Genomic DNA, 10,913 nt, shown 5'->3' with positions numbered 1-10,913 from the left:
GTCAGCTGAGCCAAATCAGAGTTCTGGTTCAGTTGAGATACAACTTGAAAAATAAGGTGGAAGACAATTGAGAAACACACTCAACACTGATCTCTGGCCTCTACATGCACACATACACACACCACACTAAAATCCAGAGGTTGGGAGAGATGGCTCAGAAGTAAAGAACACTTGTGCTTTTTCAAAGCATTGGGGTTTGTTTCCTAGAACCCACAGGAAGGCTCACATAGCTCTAACCCCAGTTTCAGATGACCCAATGCCCCCTTCTGGCATTGAAGAGTACTGCATGCATTTGGTGCAGGCAAAATACTCATGGTCTTAAAACAATTAGGGGATAGAAATGGCTCAGTAGTTAGAGCACATACTGCTCATCCTTATAGAAGACCCAAGTTTAGTTCTTAGCACCTACATCAGGCAAGTCATACCTGCTTATAACTCCAGCTGCAGGGCATCTGATACCATAACTGGATCCCGATGCAATTGTAGACAATTTTATAGTATACCTTAGGTTAAGTTACACACTGGAGTTGGCCAGAGTCGATTAGCTACTGAAGCTGGGTGACAGGTTTGTTACATTATTCTGCTTATGCTTCAAATTTACTTTGGTAGTTTTTGTTTGTTTGAAGTTTTAAAAAGCTGAAACTTGGCAAGCTATACCAACTGGTGAGGGCAAACCTACTCTTTTTCTGTCCTAGCCCACAATTCCTTTGGGAAAACAAACATCTCTCTTCTGGTGGTTCACACAGTGAGACTGGAAATGGATGGATTTAAGACATCAGCTTTTCAGGGTAGCTGCAAGAACAAATACAAATCTTCCTTGATGTGTGCTAATTAGAAGACTGCACATCTGTAACACTCGACTTGGGAGATGGAGGTGGAGGATCCTGAATTCAGCCAGCTGGGCTTGCACAGTGAAAAACCACCTCAGCAAACAAAGCCTGGAGTGGAGGCACATGTCTGTAATACCAACACTTAGGAGGCAGAGGCAAAGGGATCACCAAAAAATTCAAGGCCAGTCTAGTCTATATAGTTAAGTTCTAGGTCAGCCAGAGCTATATGTGGCAAGACCCAACAAAACAAAGCCTGGCATGTCAGTGTATACTTTAATCCCAGCACTCAGGAGGCAGAGGCAGGCAGAGGCCAGCCTGGTCTACACACAGAGTTCTACTACAGCCAGGGTTACACAGAGTTAACAGTCCCAACAGACCCTCCCTGAGAGCCCCATTAACACTAGCCAACAATTCCATTCTACAGTTTATTGGGTTTATAACTGGACAAAGTCACATGTGTACAAAACAAAGCATACTATCCCAAAGCAGAGCAGGGGCTACAGGCTGGGGGATCTGTTACTGGCCTTTGGGGGAGCTCTGAGGTGAGGGTTGTTAACCTTCCCACTGCAGAGGTGTGGCCACAAGGGTAGAAAGGAGAGGAGGCCACCTGGCTTTGGTCACAAAACTCAGGGCCTGGCACTAAGCCAGGACAGACAGATGGAAAAGAAGCCTCAAAAACCACCCTGCCCAGAAAGCTGGGGACTGCCTCAGCATTCCCACTGTGGCTGGTTCAGACCTATACTCAGGGGCTAGAGCAAAGGAAAGGCAGCAAAGCAGGAGGGAGGAAGACTGACGAATGGCCACTGGGGATACTTGGACCTGTGGAAAAGGGTGGGTGGGGAGGCGGGCCAGCTGCAACTAGGCAGCTAGCAGCGGGTTTCATAAATGCCACTTCGGCCAATGTATCGCACCCATTTGATGACATCATGGTCACTGTAGTTCAGCTTCGGTTCAAATACCTTCAAGTAGCGCACCTTGAGGCCAGAAGGCGCGAATGGCACCTGGGCAGAGGACAGCCAGTTAGGAACATGGCCTTATCACAGTGGCTCCTTCATCTACCACAGGTGTTTTTGAATGGCTGGGGTGGGGAAGCTCACAAGGCCCTGGCTGTGATGATAATCACTTCTCAAATGTCAGGAGGTAATCAGAGAACTAACTACCTTTGACATACTTATGTTTGTCAACACTATGGACTGCAAAAATGAAGGGAGCAAATGATATGCCCAATTCACACAAAGCAAAGTCAAGCTTGTTGTCGTCTCTAACAATATTCTCTTAACTGTCTTTCAAACAACCTACATGTTTCTTAAGAACTCTTGTGACAAGTCAAGAGAAGTCAAAGCTTTCTGTCAGATTAAATTTTGACTTCTATTGAGAGGCTTAAAGAGGATAGGTCTATCAAGTGAAGACACTTCCCAGTTTCCTCACACCTAAGAGCAGAGACGGACCTGAAAGATCACTGACTACCATCACACCCAGCCATGGCACTAGGCTCCCCCCCCCATACCTCAAAGTTCATGGAGATGGGGGGTCGAGCCCACTTCTTCTTGTCGTTGGTGGGCAGAAGTTCAATCTCTGCACTGATCTGTGATTCCTTCATGCCTGCCATGCGCTTGATCCTAGGAACACAGGGGTAATGAGCAGTAGGGGGCCTGTGGTAGTTTGAAGAATTCTCAATCTCAAAGTAGGGATTGCTTGTTTCAAGCATGGAGAGGGAGAGGGAATAAGGCATATGAGCTTATGGGCGGTGTCATGGGAAGGATGAGAGCTCAAGGCCCTGAGAACTACTTGTTGTTACAATTTCAGCACTTGGGGCTTCAATTTCTTCTTATACGTATGGGTGAGCTCTCCCTTACCCAGACTGTATGCTTCAGACACAAGACAAGGGCCAGTGGGAAATACTTTTGAAAAATAGACAAATATACAAGCTCAAGTGCAGGGACTCTCTCTCTCTCTCTCTCCCCTCCCACCCCCCCCCCCCCGCCCCCTCGGCTGACAATACAAACACAGGCTCCTAGAAAAGTAGGCACACTTCTCACTGCATAATCCACAGAAGAGGACAAAAGGTGAAACTTAACAAGAAGGTACACTATGGCATCTTGAGCCTGGCTGTGGCCTTCAAGACTCACTTCCACACAATGGCGTTCTCGCTGGCCTTGTACTTGGCCTTCCCCTTCATGCAGATCACCTGCACCCCGCTTGTGTTCAGTGGAGTTGGGATCCTCACCTAGGAGTGAAACAGCCATCTGTGAGCTGTCCGTACTTCTGAGTCAAGTCTACCCTGTTGTAAGTCCCTTGTCCTCACCTCAATCTTCTGGGCCAGAAGTGAGGGCTTGAAGTTGGACTTGATGACCACCTTGACCTCCAGTTTGGTACGTCCCACTTCCCGCACCAATGGGATCACCCGGAAAGGAAGGATGATGTCCTTGGTGGTACGGTATCTTTGGAGGGGAGAACAGATTGGATACCTCAGAGCTGGTCCCACGCTCTTCCTCCCAACTCTTCCCTGCCTCCTCACACCCCAGTGGCACCTCATGAGTTCAAACTCTCCATCAGGTGGGATGAAGCTGATGCTTCGTTCAGAGTCAAACTTGCTGAGCCGCACACACTGATGGAAGGTGCAGTCATCAATGGCAATTGATTGCTTGCCGCTGCAACAGAAGCAGAACTCTCCCAGGTACAGTCTGTGCCAGACTAAGAGACCATGCCACAGCAGGCTAGCCACTCTGGTTATGGGAAGCTATCGGAACAGCTTTCTGACTTGGGAGTCCCTGCCCTACAGTTTGAGGTAAGGGAGAGCCTTCAGGTTCATTATCACCTGAGTACCCTGATGCTGGGGAACAAACAAAGGAGCTTGTTCTCTGAGGACAATGACATCTATCTTATCATTTGATGCTCTTGGAAAGAGTTTAGCAATTCCAGGAGAAATGAGGTCCAAAGGCCTCATTGAACTCTCAAAGGCCCACGCAGCTTTGTTTCCCTTGAGCTCCCACACTTAGGTACCTCTTGCCTGTTTCATCAGCTGTGCCTTTGCCCTGCTTTTCAATGACAATCTTGTCATTCATTCCAAACTTGCACTCAGGCATGCCACTCAGGTAACTCTTCATCACCACCCGGCCTGACACATGGGCACTCAGTACCTGCCCTGGTGACAGAACAGAGACACAGGGCAGCTAAGGCAAGCAAAAAGACCAGGCTCTACCCCCCCCCCCCCAATTTCATCATGAGAAGGCACTTACCCTGTGGTGACATTAGCAGGTTTACACTCTCCAGAACATCTAAGAAGAGTTCATTTCGGCGATATTTGATGCCTTCCCGCCGCCAGCCAATCTGCCCAGTCACCTGGCTGGTGATCTGGGACTGTTCTTCTTTTGTCTATATGGGGTAAAGGTGGCCAATGACCTCACTCCTCTCCCCCTTCCATTACCCTCTCCCCACTCTAAACTCAACACTCTTCTTCTGTTCATTACTCTGTAACCCACCCTCCCTCACAACCTACACAGGGCAGAGTCTGTAGAACAGCAAAATTACAATGGTAGCTGTGAAGAACAACGTACCTGATGCTAGAGGCCGCAGAGGAGCCAGGAGATGCACAGGAAGCAGCACAGGAAGCAAAAAGAAGGAGAAAGCTATGAGGCTTGAGTCGGAGGAGAGCCCACATGCTCTTCTGAGGGCCACAAGGCCTCCTGAGCAGCTATACCCCCTGCCTTTGGTGTAGAAGAAACCAACTGAGCTGTATTCCTGGTAATAGAGAGGCTGAGTCGGCAGCTTCTGGGGTAGGAGAGCTACCCAGGGCAAAACAGGCCTGCAGTCATGACAGGAAGCTGAGACCAGAACTTCCTGTCTAGGGCAGGCTCACGAGTTAGCTAGGATAAAGCTGGGGACCAACTGGCAGGAAAGGGGTTTGGGGTACACCCTCTCTGTGTTCTGCACAGTTGAAGTACCTGACTCTTGATGCCCTGCTGAGTGATGAAGGTTTTCAGTGCGCCTGTCTCTGAGTTCTGTGGGTAGCCAAAGTCCAGAATCTCTGCAAAAAGAAGGGAATTATAGCTGTTAGAGACCTCAGAGTTCAAGGCCAGCCTGGTCTACAGACCCAGTTCCAGGACAGGCAAGGACAGACAGACACATGAATGCAACCCTTCCCCCCAAAACCTGTCTCAAAAACAGAAAAACAAGACAAAAAGAAGGGAATTACTAGCCTCTAGAGAAAACCAAAGGCTCCTTCCTTCATTCCAGTGCTTCCTATAGCCTGGGTATACCTGGCCTGCACAGGTCCTGATGCCTGTGTGTAACCATCTGCAGTAAGGTCTTCTAGCTTAAAGTACCCAGCTTATGATTTGCTCTTTTTAAGAAAATAGAAAGTTTTTTAAATGTAAACAAAAAAACAAACAAACAAAAAACAAAACAAACAAACAAAAAACCACAGACGAGTCATATGACTAAGAGGCTAAAAGAATCATGAGTCCTTGTTTTCACCAGAAAACAGATGTTGTTAAAGGGGAAGCAGTCACAGACTCTAAGAGAGGACAGCCAAAGGGACCTCTAAGAGTTCCTCTTCTCCAGGCTCTGTAGTAGTGAGATGAGAGCTGGGGAGACAGTCTGTGAACTAAGGCTAAAACTGAAAAGGAGAGGCTAATACAGTGGCTCAACTGTCAAACCTCTCATAGTTAAGTTCCCAGGCCCATTGAAGACCAAATCTTCCCCCACCCCACCTACTGGCCTATTTTTTGTATTCTACTTCAAAACAGTCTTTAGATGTAGATTTGGACAGGCAGTATCAAGGACAGAGATCATCACCTAAGAGATCAGAGACTCAGGAAACAAAGTTCTGAGTATGATGGAGTCTACAGATCCCTCCCAATTAGGTTAATCCCCACCAAGACCATCAGTCCCCAAATGCCTCACCATCCAGAAGCTCATATATGAGCACAAAATTGTTCTTGATGTTTTCCTCACTGATCTTGCCAAAGTAAGCAGCCATTACATCACACATCTTATAGAGGAATTCGAAGACCATGGCAGCATTGACATTCTGCTTGGTGACTGCTGCAAGCCAGATGTTGGACCGCTTAACATGGAAGAAGCTGGTGCGAGCAATGTTTGTGACAGGACTGCGCACCTGCTGCCGTGCGTGAATCACATTGACCCGAAAGGCATCCACTGCATTCCTCCTGAGGGAAAAGGATTCAAAGAGGTTGCTCAGCATCTAGGCAGACCTCACCACAAAAGGTCACCTACAGATGCTGGCAGCTCCACCCTTCTTACTACTGAAACAACATATATTCAAAAGTCAAGGCTTAAACCACCAGGGCTCCCCTCTTATAGCAGCCAGTAAGGCCATGGGTAGAAGGACTGCATTGGGCTGGTATCTGAAGGCCATAAGAAATAGGGGAGTCAAATGATAATGACGGAAAGGTAGGTGTAGCTTTAATAAAGTAACTCCCAGGTCTGACTTCAACTTCCTAGATATAGCCCAGCTGTTACCTCTCTAGCTTTCCAGGAAGTTCCAGGCCTTGAAGAGAAAAATCCCTATTGGCCCCACCAGTGGGGAAAGCCAACTCCTCTGGAAGTTGGACAAAGCCAATATGACCTCAGGGAAGACTCTATCCTATAGGGTGAGGAGGGATTACGGACTGTGCCACCCAATTCTTTTGTAGTTAAGGGGATGAAAAATGATGAAGGAAACAATTATGGGGAGCAGGACCCCCTACCCGCCTGTACCTGAGTGGCAGCGTGACAGGCTGCTTACCTATTGCTACATCAGCCAATGAGATGGGATGAGAGAAATGACGCCAGCAACAGGAGGAGAGTGACAGCAAGGAAAGATAGGGTTAGACGACACAACACACCAGGGGGCGCAGCTCATGCATGAGGGGCAGCAGTTAGAGTGCATGGAGGCATGCAGGGAGTCATGTGGCCTAGCTGCAGCATCAGTCAGGACCATCAGAGGTAGGAGGAACAGGAAGGAGTGAGTGGGATCAGCCATGCTCACTTAGGCTAGGCACTGCCACAAAGTCTAGCTCAGCTTTACAACAATGAGTGTGGCTCAGAGGCCATACCGAGCTAGCCCATCAGCCAGGGAGACAAGACAAGAGCCATGACAGGTCTATTCTGTGACTATTTCTCTCAAGCTCTTTGGGAAAGGAACACAAGGTAGGAAGTACCAGCGGAGCCTAGCCTCAGCTTAGAGCAGTGTAGTAGTGTAGTCAGCAAAGTGCCACAGTGTGAGGCAGAGTGAGAAGGAAGGCTGCAGGGAGCTCTCTGTGAGGTCTAAGAGACTTAGGACATGGAGTGAAATACAAAGGCAGCAGGACCCACAGAGCACTTCAAGCCTGGTCACAACTGAAGGGCCCAGAAGAAGTGAAAACAGCTGAGTCAACAGACCAAAGAGGATTTTACAGGGATCTAGGGAAGGCTCTCAGTATGAGAAGCATGTTGAAAGCAAGATTTAGATGGATTAGTGTCCACCCTGGTACTAACTACACCCATTGGAGACAGGGCACCCTCCTGAAAGGAAGAATCAACCTGACTGGGAAAGCACTCATCATTAGCAACAAGATCTAACCCTCAGAGATTACAGGAGCAAGGGCAGGGGGATTCATTTCTAAGCCTGGAGGTGGGGGCAGGGGGCTGGGGGCTGGGGGGACTGTCATTCTGAGGGCCCCAGCCTTGCTGCTAGGCCGACAGCTAATGGAAACCAGGCTACATTGCATGCTCAGGCTGAGGTGACAGGGAGGTTGGCGCACAGCATGCTCAGCCAAGGAACTTACCCGATGTCATCTCTGTACACCCGGGAGATGAGCACCTCCCCCTTGTGATTATAGATGAATAACCCTCCAATCATGGTGGCAGCTTAGTCTCTGTGACCCATTGCTCTGAGAACAGACCTAGGAAGGAAAGGTGGGGGCAAGATAAGGGAAATCTTCAGAGCCCTTGCCCAAGTGGGACTGTACAGGCTTGGCTTTTTCCTGGCTCAGTCCCCTAGCAAGTGACCCTGCAGCTTTCCCAGGGAAGCCCCCCCCCTCAGCTAGGAAGCTCCAGTTCCTGTTTATTCCACACTGGATAGGAGAAAGCGATTTCTTAATCATGGAGCCCATGATTTAAGGCCATTTTCATCTAGCCTTTTCTAAGGGTTGGACCAGAGTAACGCCCACTCCTTCACAGCGCTGAGCTCAGCAAGGATTCTTTTCAACCCCCTGCTGTGCAGACTCTCAGTCAGGCTCCTTCCAGTGACTCACCAAGAAGGCCTGCCTGCAGATGCAGGAATGGCGGTACGAATTACTCTAGTTGGCTTGGGCCTGGGGCCTCCACCAAGCACAACCTTTAGAGCAAGCACTACCTTTCCAAGAAGGCAGCAGAGCATGAACCTCTAGAAGTCTACACATTCCAGGAAAGGGTGTGCAGGGTGAGGGGGGAGTGGGGGGAGGGAAAGCAGGCCCTTAGGCTCTAACATGGAGCCAGGAAAGTGGCTGAAGCAGCGCATCTTTCCCAGGCAGTGAGACAAGCAGGCAAAGAAGCAGAGGCTGCAGTGTTGACAAAAACACACTATGATCCAAAAGTCTCTTACTGCTGTTCTTCTTAAATTTGTCATTTTTCCTTCATGTACATGCCAGTGTGTGTGTTCTATGTATGGAAGCTAGGATCTGAACTCAAGTCTTCTGGAAGAGCAGTGAGTATTCTTAAATTGCTGAGTCCCCATTACAGTTATTTCTGGTCACTGTCCTTTCAAAATTTCGAAGTGCAATAAAAATAAGGCCTGTGTGTAGCACTGATCCTGCCATCTACACTGTGATCTACCAGTAACTCACTTCAGGCCTGGTATTTATATGCAATGGGCAGAGATAGTAGAATGCCACAACTGTCCAAATTATTTGGGTCAAAACTAATTTAGACTATTTGAGAAAAGGGGTTAATCTGGTTCTAGATTTTCTGAATTAGCCCAGGTATTAATTTCATGGGGGTTAGTTTAACAGACTTTCTGAAACTGGAAAATAAACCTAAGACCAATGAAGCTGAAAGAGAAAAAAAAAAAAAAAATGCAGAATGGAGGTTGACTCCTGAGCAAAGGACTAAGTCCACAGGTATCAAGTAGAAGGTGGCTCAGAGCACTGGAACCGCGGGTGGGGGTTGGAGGTAGTTTTGTGTGTGTGTCCTGGGCAGAAATGAAGTATTTAGTTAAGGGAAAGGTTAGCTTTAATTGCTAGCAATATAGTAGGGTTACCCCACATCAGCAAAGACGGTTGTGCGAGTCCCTAAAGAAGTTCTCCTATGGCAAAGGTCATAGGAGTTTTTGAGGAGCACAAATCGGCGGAGACATATTGACAGTAGAAAAAGGGAAAGCTGAGAGACAAGGCCTACTCTGCGGTTAGTGAGGCTTGAGAAGCCGGCTTTCAGCCTAGGGAAGAGATATCCAGGCCGGGGAGATGGCACCGCGGCATGTCACAGGTCTGACGATAAAGAGCCGTGGGGGTAAATAGGAGGAAGGAATATCGCAAGGTTCGAGACCTGTCACTGTCCAAGGGAGTGGCACAAGGGGATGTCACTGTCCTGGGGGGGGGGGGGGGGGATGGGAAGCCTCAGGGCTGAGCGTTGTCAGGATTCTAGGGGTCGGGGCGTCGCGCGGCGTCCCGGCTCTAGGATTCGGGCCCCTGTGTCTCCCCAGAGACGCCCGGCGGGTCACTGGAGGGCGTCGCTCCCCGCCCTTGCTGCAATCGCGCCCGAGGCATCTCCGCCCGGTCGTCCGCTCCCTCCCGGGTCTGAAGGCTGAGGCCACTCCCGGGTGCGGACAGTTTTGCACCCAGCACAGTGCAGGGCACGGCCAGAGACCACGGAGCCTTCGCCGGCCCGAAAAGGACCCGTAAGTACAGCTTCCCAGCTCACCTGGTGTCAGCAGCCCCCACAAGGCCGGCCTGGCCACTCTCGGATCCCAAGATGTCCGCCCACCCCCTGCTCGCCTGTCCGCTGCCTCGGCTTTCACTGCAGTGCTCCCGCCCCGCCCCGCCCCGCCCCGATCTCAGCTGCGCCTGCGCGCTTGCCTCCAGAGGCGACTACAAGTCCCGTCAGCCCCCGCAGCTTTCAAACTGCTAAATCAGAGCGCCCTAGGTTTAGCAAAACTACAACTACCGACTGCCTTCGAGAGAGCGGACACTGGCCTTAGAGAGTCTTGCTTGCAACACGCGTCATAGTGCACTCCACCCATTCATTTGCTTCACGGAGTATCACGGGAAGTGTAGTCTCTGAAATCCTTCCAGTTCCCAGTTAAATTGTTTCGGTAGGCTTTGAGAGATCAAAGCTTTGTCGAAAGCAGTTGTAAATTTTGAATTACTGTAGTCTTTAATTGTCTTCAGATTCCGAAGATTGGCTATCTTCACTTGACAAACACAACTTTGCATAAGCCCGTTAGTGCTCAATTCACTGCTTTTTAACACCAGGACTGATTCTTTCAAGGTATATGCATGGATTGCAGTCATGACTGAGCCCTTTCCTAGGGATAATTATCCAAAGAGAAAGGGTGGGGAGGGCAAATCTTGACAAAACGAATTCTTGGAAGAACTATAGTTAACACTTTTCTCAGCTAAACCTGTGACTATGTGTTGGTGGTACACTCCTTTAATTCTAGTGCTCGAGAGGCAGAGGCAGGAACATCTCCGCGAATTCGAGGCCAGCCTAGTCTACACTGGGAGTTCTAGGACAGCCAGGGATACATAAGAGACCCTATTTCGACTCCACCCCAATTCAGATGGGCATGGAATTATGAAATTCCATCCCTCATGCTATCCAAATTGAGAGAATAAGGTGGAGCCAACCCTGAACACAAACAGCCTGCCTGGGTCTTGCCAAATCAAGAAAATTTGGTTCTTGTCTCAGTAGGCAGAGACATCCTGTTGCTGAGCAGGCCCAAGACTGCTATGGTGGAAAGGGAAGAGGGTTGGGGTGGGGTGGGGAAATCTGGTTACTAACCTTACTATTCCCAGAAGCCAGGTCATAGCAGGGTGAAGACCTGATATTTCTCAAAAGACCATCACTTTGGGACATTCTTCAGTGATCAAAACCAGATACTTCTAACCCTTGAACCACTGGTTT

The 10,913-nt window shown here is 49.2% G+C and overlaps 1 protein-coding gene across 1 annotated transcript; it reads right to left on the bottom strand.

Moving 5' to 3' along the window:
• Positions 1-1,241: 1,241 nt before the first annotated feature.
• Ap2m1 (adaptor related protein complex 2 subunit mu 1) lies at positions 1,242-9,854 on the bottom strand. The gene is made up of 12 exons (XM_051191148.1): positions 9,711-9,854; positions 7,601-7,717; positions 5,736-6,001; positions 4,775-4,857; positions 4,388-4,393; positions 4,070-4,205; positions 3,834-3,975; positions 3,362-3,481; positions 3,136-3,271; positions 2,960-3,057; positions 2,338-2,449; positions 1,242-1,831 (listed from the first exon to the last, which is right to left on the bottom strand). The coding sequence occupies exons 2-12, from the start codon at positions 7,672-7,674 to the stop codon at positions 1,697-1,699; spliced, it is 1,308 nt and encodes a 435-aa protein (XP_051047105.1). The 5' UTR covers positions 7,675-7,717; positions 9,711-9,854; the 3' UTR covers positions 1,242-1,696.
• Between the last annotated feature and the right edge of the window lie 1,059 nt (positions 9,855-10,913).

Source organism: Phodopus roborovskii, unplaced genomic scaffold (assembly GCF_943737965.1).
Source record: "Phodopus roborovskii unplaced genomic scaffold, PHOROB, whole genome shotgun sequence".
Lineage (NCBI taxonomy): Eukaryota > Metazoa > Chordata > Mammalia > Rodentia > Cricetidae > Phodopus > Phodopus roborovskii.
This window is presented reverse-complemented; position numbering and strand designations above follow the sequence as displayed.

Coding starts and splice junctions, on each gene's coding strand:
- Ap2m1 (XM_051191148.1), bottom strand. CDS start 7,674: ATGATTGGAGGGTTATTCATCTATAATCACAAGGGGGAGGTGCTCATC. Junction 6,002..7,600: donor GTGTACAGAGATGACATCGG/GTAAGTTCCTTG, acceptor CTTTTCCCTCAG/GAGGAATGCAGTGGATGCCT. Junction 3,272..3,361: donor GGAGAGTTTGAACTCATGAG/GTGCCACTGGGG, acceptor TCCCCTCCAAAG/ATACCGTACCACCAAGGACA.